The sequence below is a fragment of the Cyclopterus lumpus genome, chromosome 3 (genome assembly GCF_009769545.1).
Source record: "Cyclopterus lumpus isolate fCycLum1 chromosome 3, fCycLum1.pri, whole genome shotgun sequence".
Lineage (NCBI taxonomy): Eukaryota > Metazoa > Chordata > Actinopteri > Perciformes > Cyclopteridae > Cyclopterus > Cyclopterus lumpus.
The window spans coordinates 21,845,300-21,863,149 of NC_046968.1; the positions used below are offsets into that span (position 1 = coordinate 21,845,300).

At 40.6% G+C, this 17,850-nt stretch overlaps 1 protein-coding gene across 1 annotated transcript; it reads right to left on the reverse strand.

Annotated features, from left to right (window-relative positions):
* Positions 1-400: 400 nt before the first annotated feature.
* On the reverse strand, positions 401-16,949 carry mmp2 (matrix metallopeptidase 2). Its single transcript, XM_034529628.1, has 13 exons — positions 16,701-16,949; positions 16,282-16,508; positions 15,185-15,333; positions 14,163-14,291; positions 13,322-13,495; positions 12,485-12,658; positions 10,661-10,834; positions 10,262-10,417; positions 9,975-10,101; positions 4,754-4,890; positions 4,054-4,213; positions 3,709-3,818; positions 401-1,835 (listed from the first exon to the last, which is right to left on the reverse strand). The coding sequence occupies exons 1-13, from the start codon at positions 16,854-16,856 to the stop codon at positions 1,732-1,734; spliced, it is 1,977 nt and encodes a 658-aa protein (XP_034385519.1). The 5' UTR covers positions 16,857-16,949; the 3' UTR covers positions 401-1,731.
* Positions 16,950-17,850: the final 901 nt, after the last annotated feature.

Genomic DNA, 17,850 nt, shown 5'->3' on the forward strand with positions numbered 1-17,850 from the left:
ACGACACTCGGGAAGTAGTGCACAGGAGGCGAAGAAGCAGCGAATTTGAGGGAGAAATGCGACGTAAACATATATTTGTTTACAAGCTTTCATGCATGTCCACGTGATGGCGCAGTTTCATAAACAATTCTCATTCGGTGCTGCTCATAAAAGAAAGCCATAACCTCTCTCGGAAGAGATATCACTGAGCAGTGGTGGAGAGGAAGAAGGTTATTTACTCGCGTAGTCCTGCTAAGTGCCATTTGAAGGTACTTTACGTGTACTTTACTTTACTGAGTACTTTTGTTTCATGCTGCTGTTTCATACTTGTACTTCACTATATTTTACCTCGGAATATTGTTGCCAACATTTTACTCCACAAACGTTACATTTATTTTTACGGTTTATTAGTCACCTCAGATTTAAATATTCAACCTCAACATATGATATCATAATGATATATTCAAATTCCATGCATTGTTTGGAGCCACACCAGTACAACTTAAAGGGATGTATAGCATCAGTCTTATATTATCTTCTTATATATATATATTTGAATCATGTTTTACACAGTGGTACTGCTACTTCCGCTCAAATAAATTATCAGAATTAATTGATGATTTGTTTCTGAATTCACAAGCTTAATGGGGAAGGCCCATAATTGCATCAATCACCCACTTCAGTTCTTTTTGCAAGCGCACAGTCATTTGTTTGCGTATCACTGATCCACATTATATTAACCATCTTTATTGATGACAGTCACAAAGTGCACAAGCATTAAAAACAACACAAAACAAAATGACTGTATTGTTAAAACCAAAGAGAGAAAAGAGAATATATAAAAAAGATAATCAAACAATACTACTGCGGTACTCTTGACATGATTCCATCATGCAGCAAATCAATAAAGCCTCTGGAGGCAACCTGTGCCTTTAATCTCACTGTACCATTAGTGAAGAGAATGCAACACGAAGTTCACATAACACCAATTTGGTCTCCATATTAAGCAGTCCCCTAATATAGTCCTATACAAAGTGCTAATCAAATGAAGAATAATGTGTGCCTCCAAAAATCTACTTTCCAACATCCAGAGTATACTAAGTAGTCAGACATAGATACACAGACTATATAATGTAAATGTGTGTGGGTGTATGTATATATATATATATACTGTATGTAAACAGGACTATAAGCAAAAAGCAATCTCTAAAGCACCATTTTCGGTTAAAATGTTGTCAAATCTATTGCACAACAATGAACATTAAAAGTGATATATTTATAAAACTGCACTTGTACACTGGACATATAAGTATTTCCAAGCCAACATGAATACCTCATATAGTGTAAAACAGCCGTTCAGAATTTAATTTGTATAAAACGGCAATATCTCACAGCACAGTATAGCACTGCGTTCAATGCAGTGTTGACATACCTGATGTCTGAGTTAAAAAATAAAATAAACCAAAAAACAATACATAAAAACAATAAACCGGGGGGGGGGGGGGGGGGGGGGAATACACGTTGAAATATATCTGCATCAGCACAACAACAACAAAAAAGTGAACATCACACCGTAATATAGCAAATATCCAGTTGCCTATATGTTCAGCCTGTGTAGGAGTTGCCAGGATAAAAAGTTACAACAGTGTGCACTGCGGCGACCTCAAGTCCTGTGCGGTGTTATGGCAAAGTCCTCGTGAGGTCAGATATCATTACGGGAATTAGCCAGTTGCGCGACGTTTTGGAAAATGCTCAACAACCGAGCCAGTCCTTCGTGATTTCACCCAACTTGACAATCTTCAAGCTGCTGTCTTCCAGTTTGAAATAGTGGTTGCCTTTGAAGAAGTAGCTGTAATCTGTTAAAGACGGGCACAATGCACACTTAGTTAATTACAGAAGTTACAATGTCCACTATAAATTCCTTGTGTAAGATAAGGGAAAACTACCATGAAAAAACTGTACTTTAAATCAATAAAAGCAAATAGACTAATCAGTTTCAATCAAAGTGACAAGTATGGGAACATGAAATTGGGCTTTGCTAAAGCCAATGTTAAGCCTCTCTCGCTCTGAATCATGCTAATCAGGAAGCATACAGGCACCTCTGTAGCGCGGCACAGACGCTCTTTATATAATATGTGTGTCCACTGTGTGGGGAAGGGGCTAGGTGATGCTTACAGTAATGTGTGTATGTGAGGAGAGCAGTGATGGAAACATCCCTGGTCTGCACACCACCTCTCTCCCTCAAGGATACATGGCTGACAGTGACAGACAAAGTTTACCGGCGGTGTCAAGACAAAAAAAATCTGCACCATACTTTTCTTGCACTCTAGTTGCAAGCTTACATAACTCATTCTGAGGTATTTACTCGCAGCAAATAAAAGCATGAGAGACATAAAGCAACTGCTCCTCCTCTGGCTGTTTTCTATCAACATCAGGCCACAGATGACTCCCTTACTTCAGAGCTACTCCCTTTGACCGTTTTGTACTTCCTCATTTTCAGTCAGTTCCTCGAAACGGTTCATTTCTGGCTCGATGACGTCGTTTCTTGCTCGGTTGTCGTATATGAGGGGTTTTATTGACAGAGGCACCGTGCAAGACTCGCTGATATGGATATTCCTGCAATCTAACCACAAGGAATGCCGGCCTGAACACTGCAAACTAGCCCACAAAGCACCAGCTCTCATCCAGTTATAATCGAAGCGCCACAACCACCATAAAATCCCTTTTTCCCCCCTTATGTCTTTTTAAAGACTCAAAGAAAGTTGTAGGTCTCGGATACTTTTGGCTATTTTGTTTCTATTCTTTGATTGTTAACTAACGCATACACTTTATTAGAATTGGCATACACATTCAGGTACATATGTGAAATTGGACTTGTGGTCTGCTGTAAAGCAACCTTGTAGTTAAAGGCCTTTAAGTAGCTCTACCCACTGAGTTCATAGCCATCCCAAGAAAGATTGGTACAATAGTATGGCATTTATTCAATGTTGTAAAAAAATAACTTATGTTTGTAGTATTCATATAGCCACAAAATGATGTGGTCACTGGTTAGTTTTTAGCAACGCTAGCGATGGGTCTAGGGATGGTAATGTCTTTATATCTGTCGCTCCACCATTTGGTCCTGACTGAAATATCTCACTACTACTAACTATTGGATGAATTTCCATGATATGTTGAACAAACCATGGTCCCCAGAAGATTGAGACTTTCATCATCAACCGACTTTCCTCGAGCACTATTATAGGGGTACCATTTTTGGTCTTTTAGTGAAATGCCTCATCCACTATTGGATGGGTTGCCAGGAAACGCAGCACAGACATTCATTGTGCCCGCGTAATAAATCCTAATGACTTTAGTTACCCTGCTGCTTTTCTTCTAGTGTCACCATGAGGTTGAAATTTGTGGTTTGAGTAAAATGTCTCAACAGTTTTAGATGGCCCTCCATGTCCTGCTCGGGATGAACTGCATTAAACTAATGACTTTGATGTTCCTCATACATTTATTAGAATATCTTTAATGAACTAAAATTGAAAATGATGAATGCATGCTAAGACTAAGAACACTAAGACGGTACCAATGGTTACTAACTGCTATATATCAGCATTTTAGCATTGTACATGTGAGCATGTTAGCATGTAGCACTCCTATGGAGCCTGGTCAAATGTCCCTTCTTGAAATCACACAGGGCCTCTAAATGTACAAATTATGTGAAAAGAGATGTTTTTTTACCAATGCCATTGAGATTGAAGGAAGAGTCGATGCCATCTGGGATGCCATTCCAGGAATCTGCAATAAGTTTGGGGAAGCCAGGGTCCATTTTCTTCGTATCTTCATTGTATCTGTACACATAATAAAAGGCGCATGTAAACAGTATAATTCTTTAATGAGTGCTTCGCAACTCCATCACACAAACAGAAACCACTCATAGTCTTCCAGAATTTACGGTGCAGTTTAGGTCACAACGAACACTAACTAGATCCAGACTTAGATGAGATGACACCAACAGCACTCGCTACGGTGTGTACCAAAGGCTTTAGGCTCACAAATGGTTGCTTAAGCGTTGCTCCCCCTCACCTCCAGAATTTGTCCCCAGCAAAAAAGTAAGTCTTCTTGTTCTTCCTAAAGTTGAAGGCAGCGTCGATTTGTTGCAGATCAGTGGGGAGTTCAAGGCTTGAGAGCCTCTTGGGATAGCCTTTCTCCAACTCATCTGCTTTGTAGACCCACATCTCGTTGCCTGGAAAGTAGAATGAGGGTAAAAAAAAAAAATTGTTCACGGTATTATCTTGTATTCCTACACATCTATTAATCAAATATATCATATCGGCAGAATGAGATCATCAGTTAACTGATCAGGGTAAGTCTCCCCCGTAGCCAAACCAGTCCTGCTTCTCAGGTTCTCGAAGCTGACGGATACATTATGTAACTTTCATTAGTATTCAGGAAGGTTGTCATATTGCTAAAATGCAAAGAACGTATAATAAACCACTAATAAGTATGGTGGAATATCTGAAGTGTACCAAGAGTGCACACCACACACAAGAGTGCCCAGCCGACATTCCTTCTTTTCCTAATCTTTCAGTTCGTAGAAACGCCACCCTTAAGTGAATCCAAATGGTAAATGAATGAAGACACCTCTTCATTACTCGTGGAAGTGGAGCTGTCTGTTTCTCTGATCACCGTAGAGGGACAGGGTGACCAGTTCATGCAATATTACATCAATATTCAGAAAGGTCTAAATCAACCATTTCGCCACAGTTTGTTTTCTCCAGCATACCTGAGAAGAAGACGGTTTTTTCCTCCACTGGGTTTTCATAGGCAGCGTCTATCTTGGTAGGGAGGTCTGGCCAGTAGGTGGCGACCAGCAGAGGGCCGCTGGGCTTGCTTCTGAAATTGACTGACCTGAACAGGAACCTGGCAGGAAGAGAACGAGTGGGTGAGTGGCTGCAAGGTAGATGAGCTGTCAGACGAAATGAGAGTGAACGAAGGGCAGAGAGGGGTAAAGAGGAGGTGGGGGAAGTGTGTGTGTGTGTGTGTGCGTGTAAGAGGAGGTTTAAGTGCAAGTGCTTCACTGGCCGAGCCAGCCACAATGGCCTGATTCATGAGCATCTGGTTCGCGTTAGAACTGAGGCTGCAGACGCCAGCGGAACAAGACCTATCTTGCCCGGATTTCCAATACACGGCTGCACAACAACGGCAGCTTCCCAAACTCTTTTCCACTGACCTATTTTTCAAAAAGAAAAACATCTCTCAAATGAGTTGCAATAATGATAAAATGTGGAGAGAATAAAACCTAACAAACCGACAGACGTATCTGAAGTTGTATACAATTGTCAGGAGGAAAGAGGAAACATATTCAATCTGAACTAACCATCTAATTGCATTATTTTAGCAGTGTTCTTGTGGATCAATTTATCAAGTTCATGCAGTGTACCAGCAATATCCAGAGGGCTTTTCTGTCTTTTCTTCCTGTCTCTATTTAATAAAAAAAAAAAGAGATCTGCCTGGTGGCTGTTTGACGGGACAGATTAACAGGATATAGTCATATAGCATATATAGTGCTGTGCTTCACATAACTGCAAGAGCTCTTTCCAAACCATTGCTCAGACTTCAAACCTTCAAGCAGTTTATCCATTTGTCTTGCATTTGAAGTTTTCAAAGCCCTGTTATAACTCTGTGGTAATGAAGAATGATTACTTTCACTTCAATGAAACAATAATATAACTCTAACGGAAATATCAGCAGCCACGATGTTCACTTTAATGGATTTTGTGTGTCACACATGTTTTAAGTTAATAAAGTTTTGAGCCATTTCCCGTAAATAGTATAAAAAATGCAAAAAACACTATATTAGACTAAAAGCTCTGATGACAGATCCTGTGTGTATATCCCTTGTGCTGCTGTCGAGTGGAAACCTGTTTGGGTAATTAATCAGTGGAAAGGCCAACTGGCAGTTAATGGAGCGTTCTCAGTACTCTATGAATGTTCTACTTCAAAGTTAAGATTGCCAGGAAGTCGACCACCCTAACATTGGATTTTAGCTCAAGGATTGAATTAATAAGAATGAATGTGTTACCCAGACTTGAGATTCAGAACTCTCCAGCTAAAGAGGGAGAAGGGGGGCCTGAGCCTGCCGAACCTGAAACAATACTTCCACGCGGCCCAGCTGAGATATGTGCATAGTTGGTGTGAACTGGACTATGAAGCAAAATGGAAAGAAATGGAAAAATCATTTGGAATGTGTCCGATACAGAGTATAATAGGAGATAGGGAAACATTTAAGAAGGCTAGAAATCAAATGGATTATTATGGTTCAAATTACTTAGACATAATAAGGCGGAGAAGAACGCAAATTTATTGAAATGGGTGGCTTTTGATAGCAGTTTTAAACCAGCTGGGCACGGTGGGGGATTCGGAAGGTGGGCGGAGAAGGGCATTACGGCATGGTGCACACTGGTGGAAAAAGGGAGGATAAGGAGTTTTCAAGACTTGAAAACAAAATATGACCTGGATTGGCGGGAATTTTACAAATATTTACAGGTACGGGATTATTATGGGAAACGGATTGAACAGGAGCTCTCTCTAGAAGTGAACAAGGTGGTACAAGTAATGATTGATGCATATAAAGGGAACCGGGTTAGGACTATAACTACACTATATAAGGCATTGGTGAATGACAAAAACGCAACAGGGTATATAAAAGAAAAATGGGAAAGAGAATTTGATATGGAAATATCTGAAGATGAATGGGATAACATGTGGGAAAAACACAAGACAACAACCTGTTCGCGAGCCTGGAGAGAGTTTTCCTGGAAAAATCGAATACGGTTCTTTATCACACCTAAAATATCAAATAATTATTCTGAAACAAGAAAGTCATGTTGGAGAAATTTCATCATCTGAAGCCAACCATGCACATATATTCTGGAATTGTCACAAAATAATAGGGTTTTGGGGAATGGTCCATAGGATAACACAAGATATTCTGGGATACAAATTTCAAATGAATCATAAACTGATGTATCTGTGTATGCACACAGAGAATGATGTACATGATGGGGACTTGTATCTATTCAAGATACTCATGGTTGCAGGTAAAAAGGCCATTACAAGAAAATGGGGTACGGATCACGGATGGACAGTAAATGGAGGAAGTGGACTCTATGGCAGTTAACACAGACTTGATATGACAGCAGGTTTTCCATTTTTCATTTTTATTTCTGGCTGTCGATGTTGTTGATGACTTGTATTGGAGTACTTATTGTTGAATAAAAATAAAATGGTAAAAAAAAATTAAAAAAAGAAAAGATTGCCATGAAGTCAAGCCCAATTTTGATCCTAATTATGGCCATTCTGCAATAGCCATTCAATGTTTATTTTTTAGTGGTAGTGGCGGCCACTACCGCGCTGGATTCATATCGCCAACCAAGCACGAGGGATTCACGAGAAATATTGCGTGTGCAATTTGCAATCTGCTGTTGCTTACCATTAAAATAATTCATCTGGCAAAACACGGTCTTTTATAATAAAGCAGCCACAGGAAACGCAATTGATTAGTGCTGACAATCATTCACAGCATCAACTCATCAGCAAGGTAACCAACTACAGTATTGTACCCTGCTGTTGGGTAGAAAAGTATGTCTGCAATATCATTTCAGACTGCGGTCATAATTATTATTGACTAACTTCTTTATCAAAACAATTTTAGTTTGTTTGGCTGCACTGTAAAGCGATGCATCAGTTGTGTTTCTGACAAAGTCGCTGCTAAAAAGAGTCTTAAACCACACACGTGTGTCACCAAATCAACTGAAATCTTAAGGATTACTATTGAAAGTAAATACTGCACATTGCAAATAGCTTCTGTTGGCTACATGCTAGGCTACGAGCACATGCGCATGAGTTCCTTGCAACAGAGTCAGTGGGCTGGCGAAACTGTTTCTATGAGACAGACTTTATAATTGCCCTCTCCTTAAGCCTCCAGACAGACACTATGCTGAGCTCAGTGAGCGCTATAAGTATTACTCACTGCATCATGTTAAGATGTGTCCTACATCAGAAATATGCTGAGCCAGGAGAAAAAGGGGGATCATACTTTTACAATGGAAGAGTCTAATGAGCATTAACCCCCGGAACCCAGAAGGCAACGCTTCTTCTCTGAAGCTATAAAACGTGGCTTGTACCAGAGCTCTGCGGCTCACAAACCTGACATGGCCTTCAGCCAACTTACTCAGTCTCTGTGAAGGTCAGAACAACAGGCCTTACTGAAACTTCACTTATCTCAGACTTCAGGAAGATAAATCCTACCGACGTTCACTTCCGCGCCTTGAGATCACTCTGTTCTCAAATTCTCCGCTTCCTCTCAGTTCTCAGTCTGTTGGGACTTGCAACTGAAATTAAAATATCAAATCAAGAATTGCTTGAAAATATCACACAAAGACTTGTGTGGTTACTCCAAGAGAGCTACCAAACACTGTGAGCTGCTGAACATGGCCAACCATGAAGCTAAATGCAAAACATCTGTATGTAACATTGTAATTATTGACATATTCCAGGTACTATATACATGACATACCAATGGGCCTTTCTTTACTGTCTAAACACCATTGCTTTGGATTATGATAGTTTATAAATGTCTTGAAATTGTCCCAGCTGCACATACCCAAAGATTGGTGTTGTACCTTGACTGAATTAGATTACAATAAAGAATACCATAGCTTTCAATACCCTTCATGCACCCGAATGGCATTTCGACATTTGTGTTTTACAATTTATGATCAGGGGAAATACATTTATTTTCCTTATTCCCCCCGAGAGACCATGTGACATACTTGAATCAGGCTGCAGTGGATTCACCAGACTTTGCCTCGATTCATGGTTCAGAGAGAATTAATGTAAACGAACAGTGGGTCAGGGAAAAATAAAAAGACCAAAAATATATATTATGTTTATATTTATATAGTTAAGTGTGTCTGTTCTGCTCTGACAGTCTAAGCATATGTGTGGTAGGGAGGCACAGCAAGGTGGAAAGTAATTGTGTATGCAACTTGTGAGCAGGATTGTGGCTTGTTTATAACATTTTTAACTCAAGCTTCTCAGAGAGGAAAACCAGGCTAACTGAAAGAGCCTTTGGTACGGAGGTATGCTGGCCTGTTTGCTTTGGACACGTTTACGGCCATGACAGCTACTCAGCTCTGTTACCTATAAAATTGCAAGGAGTCAATGTCATAGCACAGCTAGAGGCATTAAGATATTATAACTTACAAGGACGCTGTTTGTGTTTTTCATCGGGTCTTTTTCCACCACATTATTACTTTTGTTCTAAGTGACGTCCAGGAGAATTTTGTCTCTAACAAACTTCAGCTGTTGTAATGAAAATGTTCACCTTCCCATCGGAATATACTCTGACTCATAAAGACTGTTGACAAAACCACAACACTTCATGAAACTCACTTCTCCACATGGCCAGTAGACAGTCAGCTTACGAGACTTTGCAGTCACTGGCGCCAGTGGAGAGGGAACTGTGTTTAGGATTGAGTATTTTGGTTGTCACTGTATGGGTAGAGGAATAGTGTATTTGTCCCTCTAGCTAATTGTCCCATCATGAAACAAGCATCTTAACCACAAAGTGTTTTGCAACTAGAGGGCAATACTTAATAACAAGAAACCTCATCTGAAATTGCTCTTTGTTTGTGGGGAAATGATTATTAAATCCAATTCGGGCCTTATTTTCCATTTGTGATTTTGGATGATAAATTGACTCTTTGTTTACCCGTGACTAGCTTGAAATTAACAAAACTAGCCTGGAAATGAAGAAAACCATTGCACGAGAGTCTTTGGAGCAGAGCTGTCATACTCTGGTCAGACCAGGTCGAAGCTAGGCTAAAATTGGCTAGTCTGCATTTGAGGGCGGGATCGTCAGTGTTCTTACCTCATTTGGTGGTAATATAGCACACACACCCTTGCTGATTGTGACTTCTTGTTTGTTTTGATTTAATTACCTGTCCTTGAAGAAGAAGGTCTCTCCTCTGATCTGGGATACAGCATCAAACACAACTGGCTCTTTACAGATGTCCATTGGAGTAACTGGACCCTGGGTTGGAGGCAAAGGTTTGTCGGTTGGCACACCTGTTTATAAGAGATTCACCAGAATATTTCATCTTTGAGAAAGTGATTACACACTCACAGTACATTAGTCATTCCTGGCTTCTAATAGGAAAATATGCTTGTTCTCGTATTAGGCTTGATCCCTGTTAGGAAACTAGCCTCACATGACAATTCATCTCACCGTAGAGCTCCTGGATGCCTTTGATGTCATCCTCAGGAAGTCTGAAGTCTTTAGTGTAAGTGTAAATGGGGGCCATCAATGCTCCGGGGTCCTGAGAGTGCTCCAAGCCAAGGGCATGACCAAACTCATGGGCTGCCACCAGGAACAAACTGTAACCTGGAAACATGCAGCACAATGAAGAAACTTGTAAACTACTGTAAACTCCTGAATACTCCTTCAAAAAGGAGGAATGGGAATTGGTAGCTACTGTATGGTGTTAGGGTTAGGTATCATGGAGTATGATGACACATGAACGAGACATAATGATTAAATAACAACCAAACTAACCTTTATTGTCTGTGTGCCAGTAACAAAATGACCAATGCATACGCAAGAACTGTCCACAACTACTGTTCATACCTTGGTCTGGACAGAAACCCCATTTGCGGTCATCATCATAGCTCTTGGTGCTAGCGCACCACATCTTGCCATCGCTGCGTCCAGATGAGGTGCAGGACTCGTAGGTGTCACCCAGGAAGGTGAAGGGGAAGACACAGGGGCTTCCCTCTGAGTTCCCTCCCACTGTCGACATGGCTAGTGGGAGTAACACAAGTGTAATGTAGTGAAATGTGTAATGAACTTTGTTCATTCATGTGCCAGAATTATTCTTCAGAACAGATTGTGTTGTATTGTGAAGCAAGCACAGATGATATTGAAAACAGCATCATGAAAGCACTGGCACAACACGCATGACATCAATAACTAATCCACGGGGCACAAAACCAAAAAGCACCCGCCCAAATTGATTTTCTTTCAAAGAGAGATCATTTTCTATCTGGCAGACAGGTTTAGCTCTGTTTTTGTTTTAAAAAATATATAATTTCTTATTTAGCACAAGCTATCGCAAAAAACCTTACAACAAAGCTACTTTCCTAATCAATTAGAACCAGATGAAAGCTCCAGTGGCGTATATCTCCCTCCCTACTACACTACCGCAACCATAACCAGTCCCACTGACAGAATGGAAAATAACTCTTGCTACTGCACATTAAAATACTTTCACAGCCATTCGGCAGACCACGAGCAAGACCGAAAACCCCAGCTGGTATTCCTGTAGCACCCACCACTGCACATCAAAATAGACACAGCCAGTAAAACGCAAGCTCATAACCCTAAAACAAGACAAATGTTGCGAAAGATTCAGAAAATATTCAGGGTGGTCATTTTCCATAGGAATTAAAAGGAGGCTGTTTTTACCATGCAGATTGAAACAAACATTGTAATATATCATAGGCAGACATAATCCATTAATTTGCTAAATAAAGGAATTCACTTTTCATATAGGCTACATACTATGTGAAATGTGCCAAGTGGTGGATTAACTAATGGGGAAAGGTAGCCTACTTTAAAAAAATGTAAAGTCTTGTAAAGTGAACAACTACAATAAAGAAGGAATGGAAATATATTCAATAAAACTCCCCAATTCAGGCACAATCGAGCTACATGGTAACAGCTAGCTAGCATAAACTAGCAGACGTTGTTAACAAGTTATGAACGCTGTACTTTGCTTTAGCGTGAGGCTAAGATCTGAAATATCATAAAATATAATATAATGAAAGGTTACGTGAACGCATGTAACACTAGTCCTTTGGCTGAGATGGGCATGTAGTGTTGCCTACGCATATGATCGGAGAATGCGCGGTGCATGCAGATGGTTGATGCCTATTTAAATGGATAGGGCTTAAGATATAAGTGTGTGTGCTTTTCTTCTCATGATTCTTATTACTGTGGGGGTTTATCATTTTTATTTTTTATTATTAGTATTATTTTGTGTGTTTTATTTATTTTATATTTATAGTTCAAAGTACTGTTGGATGATGTTATTTGTTTGGAAAAAAGAGATTGCACCATTAATGCCTCCCAATTTACTTTCTGTATACCACCAATTTCCATCAATAAATACATTTAAAAAAAAATGGATACTGCAAATTACGATAGAAGAGTTTGTTTTTGCTGAATGTAGTGCATGTCACAATTTAATTAAATGGGCATAACAAAATATGCCATAAGACTTGGTATGGTAAATAATTACACAATTAAAGGGTACAACTTTTATACTGAAATTCACAAGCGGAACTTCTTTGCAACCCTAAACAAGATGCACAGACAGAAGATAGTGTTTGCACACATTTCATGTCTGGGCAACAGAAAAGGGATGTGTTTTTACATAATAACACCACCTACCAGTTTCAGGGCAGAACGCAAAGGTTTTGTCCTGGTCGTAGTCCTCAGTGGTGGCACACCAGCGGTAACCATCATCCCTGCCTTGAGTGGTGCATGCGTCATACTTCTCTCCCTGAAAGGTGAAGGGGAATTTACATGGAGCGCCTTCTGCATTTCCACCAATGGTAAATAGTACTGTGGAAGAAGAAAAAAATCAACAAATACAAAGAGGTGTTATAGGGAACGTTATAATAACATAACATTGCGCACAGTTCATTTGTTCCAATGCTTATAAAGAGCAATCTACAATTCCTACATGATCATTGCAAACAACAAAGATCCTTTTGACCGCTGAGTGATGATGTAAGTTCAGAGAAGAGGAGAAATCTGAATCTAAAAAAAAAGGTGGAATGGAAATTTTTCCCCCCATCAATACAAAAGCTTAACAACACAGTACAAACAGGCCTCTCTCATGTTCTTATATAAAACAACTTAGTACATGTGTACTTTGGCACTCAGATGTAATAGGCATGTGATCATGTTAGTACCATGGACAGCAATACACCACAGATAAACAAAATGTTTAACAAAGCCCAGTGTTCTAAAGTGGGGCAGTCACTTGGAAAAGAAATATTCCATAATCCACTCCAAACAGAAAACAACACTTTCCTGGCATACTGTTTAACCTACTTTCTTTCTGTCAAAAATCAGCAGAGCAGCTGCTATGAAGTATTACTTTGCCAGTATAGGAGACATTGCTTCAATTCCAGATGCAAGTAGGGCATGCCACCAATGCAGCGGAGGTCATGCAGGGCCACAAAATGACGGAATAGTGTTGTCACCACAGGTCGAACTTACATTCATGGGGGCAGAAGCCATATTTGCCGTCATCGTCGAAGTTGTAGCTGGTGGAGCACCACAGGAAGCCGTCGTCACGGCCCTGAGGTGTACAGCTGTTGTACTCAGTGCCCATGAACAGGAAGGGGAACTTACAGAACTCCCCATCAGCATTGCCGTACTTCACCTTCACCACTGTTAAAAAAAGGAGAATATTGATACTTGTCTTTTACTAAAAAATGGTGGTGGCCTAAATAGAAACAAGAGGCTACTTAAAAGTAGACTCTTAAAAACAGCAAGGAGCTCAGAAAACTATTACACGTGCATTGTAGTAAATGGGATGAAACTTTCAAAGGCACTGATATAACACAAAAACAGCTCATTCTAAGTGACTTCTTTGTGTCATGAGATAAGGAAAATAGGTTTATAGATTACTTCTGCGCAAATGATGAATTCAGACAAGACAATTCTGAATAATGGGAAATACATTAAACTATCTGGGTCAATGCGTCCAAATGCAAATGCCTGCAACAGAGATTTATTTTTCTTCTATTGAGCTTCCAGATGGCTGATAACCAGTGCCAGAAAGTTCAGACAAAGTTAAGAAAATCCGAACAAAGTAGTTGAAAGTCAAACATATTAACGGTGTGATTTTTTGTGTCGCTCTTCCCAGTCATCTCAATATGGTACCTGTACATTGTTTTGAATAAGAGACTGGATGTGGGTATGCAAAATGCACCAATTGTTTGGACAAATTGATACAAATTGTGTAAGATTACAGCACAAATCCTAAAACGGTTGGAGTGGAGCTATTGCAGAAAGCTTCAGTTTGTTTTCTGTATCAACAGGGTCTCCCCATTACCTTGGCCGTCTCCCAGCGTCCACTGCTCATCATCATCAAAGTGGGAATCTCCCCCAATTCCTGGCCCTGGAGCAAAGGCATGAGCCAAGAGGCCATCTTTGCCGTCGAAGGGGTAACCGTCTCCGTGCTCTGTCGATGGCATCTTTCAACATGAACACTTCCAGACAAATATCACAAGCAATGTTCTTCTTTTTAAACAACTGGTACGAATGTGCAGCTATTAGCTAGCCAGTAAGCAACAAGAGAAGTTAGTTTGAAGAGGAAATACTACAAGTAACATGTGGCATTTGTTTGTTTTCTAAAAGCTCAAAATATTCCAGAGTTTCCCATCCTTTTGAAGTGGCCATGTTTTTGTTTTTTTTGTTCCATTATTATCATTAGATTTCTTCCTGATGGGGTCAGCCATGGCTAGACAGAAGAGATCATGACCCTGTGCGTGAGTATCAAATGGCTGTTTTAGTTGGAATGACCTGTGTGTTCCTAAAATATAGGTTGGCGGTGCGCAGAGTTACTGTAATAACATGTCAACGAGGCAGTTCCTAACTTGGGTTATGACCTAACATGAGCTGAATTTATCCTCTTGGGAGGTGGAAGGCAACTTCACGTAATCACAACGTAGTTACTAGAGTGCTTAAATCTTTGAATTGTAACCTGCGATACCATTTCTTTGCCACATTAATTAAGGCAAGTAAGATTGTAAGCATGCACTCAAGTTTCCCATATCCCCAGACAAGAGATGAAGACAAAGACGGTGAGTGGGACAGTTGCAGTCAGCAGGGTTTTTTGAGGTCACACAAGCACATGTACTATAAAATAAACCTATTTTGTATTGAATATTTAATGAATTTGAGTTGCAGGGTTCTGAAACAACAGAGTTTCACTTGCTCACAGACGCTGACTGTACTGCCCTACAATGTACAAATGACCCGATGATAGTTCAACTGACTAAAGTTGTCTTTTAAGTGCAGCATGTTATAAATACAGTGTCTATATACTGTCTGTTGTCTAAATACATGCCATACCATTGCGGCCAAAGTTAATCATGATGTCAGCCTCTCCGTCCATGATGCGGGTGATTGTGAGTGGGGTGACGTCGCTCCACACTTTGAAGGCTCTGAAGAAAGCATCATTTATCACTTCTTCATCCAGGTCGGGAGTGTATCCGAGGATTCTACAGAGTCAGCAGAGAGTCAGTTTCATTCTTAAACAAGACAAAATATATCATAAAAACAAAAGACGTCTGTGGCTTTGTGAGTGTCATGTTTGGGAAAGAAGAAAAATGTGCAGAAATATCATAAGATCATCATTCTGATCATGGACTAACTAATGAATGATCTGATGATGATGGTTCAGCTACAAACCCTGTCACATGCCTGTCCACACAGTCCCTCTTAAACACAGTCTAAGATCTCTGAGTTGCCGTTGTCTTTGGCTCGCAGTGTCCCTCGTGAACAGACGGGCTGGAATGATCAGGGCACGCACAAACCGCTGATATAAATAAACCGATTCCACATTGTTGTAAACCTCAAACACAACGAAAACAAAAGACCTGACACATACTGTGAAGGAATGCTGGTGTAAGCGAGACGCAAGATGCAAGCGCACAGCCACTTTGTGGGATGGGGGGTGGGGTGGACTGGAGGTTGAGGGGAAGGGGGGGGGTCAGGCGGGGCCAAGCTGTGGTCCATCTCGCAAAGCAAACCGACTCTGGCTTTGTATTTACACTTTTGTGCACTCGTTAAAAAACTGCTTTGGGAATTACATTTCAACCTTAGTGTTGTGGAGTGACTTCGATATAGTCCAATAAGTATGTCTCGTTGTATTATTGGGCAGCGGCTGGGTGGGGTCAAGTCATTTGACCTTTCTCTGCTTGGCAAACGTCATATATGACGTCCTGGTGTAATGCATGCAAAGCATCTCAAATAACTTAAGCTTTCGGCTCAGTTGTAATGTTTTTACCTTTTCTTATTGGACCAAACTGCTTAAAAACTTCCATGATGTCATGGCTTGAGTTTTTCTATTATTCAGGTTTAGAACGAATTGGTAGAATAAAATATAATATATATATAATGTGCAGGATAATGGCCAGTAAATATGTAGGTAAAGTTGATTCCCTGACCTGTAAGTGATGTCTTTCTTCTGCCACAAGGGTTTCCTGTGGAAGAAGTTGTAATTGGCCACATCTGGGACGCCACAGCGGGGCTTTTTCATGATATCCACAGTTTTGGCATCAATCTCTCCGGTTTCTTGCAGATTGAAGAACTTTTGCATTTTCTTCAGGGTGTCCTTGAGCACCATAAGGTTACATCTGTCTTGTGGGCATCCATAGAACTTATTCAGATAGTGCTTAAGGAGAAAAACAGACATGCAAATAGTTGAACTCTCCGGCATTAAGTACGTATACGAAGTGATTGCAATAAATAAATAAACAAATTGAACAACGTACATAACGATTCCCCAACAGTTTAGTTGCATACTTCAGGAGTAAACACTGTTACTGCACATAGACTGACCCACTTAGTGTGAAGAAAAACTTACCAGAGCAACTTCTTTGTCTGTTGTTGGACTGGTATCGTCTCCAGGAAACCTGATAATAGGCGAAGGGGCAGCATACGTTGCTTGAAAGGCGATGAACTGAATCATAAACACTTTGAGAACAATCCGATTACAGCTAAATAACGTCGGAAAGGCCATTTTCCCCCAAGTTTGCCAATATCTATGGGATGGTAAATGCCGTTCGCTCGGAGCTGCGCACTTCTTTTTCCCCGTCAGGTTTTTTTTTTTTTTTTCTTTTTTTTTTTTTTTGCTTCTCCTCCTCGACAGGATTTTTTTTTTTTTTGTTCTCCTCAACGGGACATCCTGCACCTCGGCTCTAGGAACTTTCTCACTTCTGCTTGCACCCGCACTTTTTACCCCGACGGCTTTCTGCGCAGTCTCCAGGTTGAGAAATGGGAGCAGTCTAACGCAGGGATAGTTTATGGATTACTCATAGGGACTTCTCTTAGCTCGGGATTAAGAGGTGATGATTCGGTCCTTTTTAATGCCAATCATCTATTTCCATAATCAGAGCCCGTACACAACGGGCTGTAGATGAAGACTACATGTCCCCCATCATGCTGTATGCTGAACTACAATCAGCACCCCGTAGGCCACGTGTGTCAATATCAACATACACACCGCTGAAGGTAGAGCATTTAGGTTTATGCGCTTTCAGAACCCAGGTTAGTTAGTCAAATAATGGGATTATGTGCAGCTGGAGGGGGGCTGTTTTTGTTGCACTGTGATTGACTTCATATGAATTCATTAATAATAATAGGCCAACGCATGGCTTCACAAGATGTTGTCTCACGCAAACTAATGGATCGTGACCGTCTAGAAGTGGGTGTTGCCTTATGTGCTGCACATCTCTGTATTTTAATGAGGCTGCGTCACTCTTTAGTGCTCCCCCCCCCCCCCCCCCCCCCCCCCCCCCCCTCCCCCCCCCCCCCATCAGTTACTCTATGGTCCAACAGACACGTATGCAAAGTAAGAGATGAACTCCTCTTCGAACTGGACCCATCATCTCGTTTCTTTCACTGGGATTGCATTTTCAACATCATGTCAATTAAATATGAGCTCACTCACTTGGTCTGTAGGGAAACAGACAGCCAGCTGTCGGCAGGCCAAACATCATTTAAAGTGTTACACT

Excerpts from the sequence above, each read along its gene's own strand:
- mmp2 (XM_034529628.1), bottom strand. The coding sequence starts at position 16,856 with ATGGCCTTTCCGACGTTATTTAGCTGTAATCGGATTGTTCTCAAAGTG. Across the intron at positions 13,496-14,162 it reads GACGCTGGGAGACGGCCAAG|TGGTGAAGGTGAAGTACGGC; the intron begins GTAATGGGGAGA and ends TTTTTTTAACAG. Across the intron at positions 3,819-4,053 it reads GCTGGGGACAAATTCTGGAG|ATACAATGAAGATACGAAGA; the intron begins GTGAGGGGGAGC and ends TTATGTGTACAG.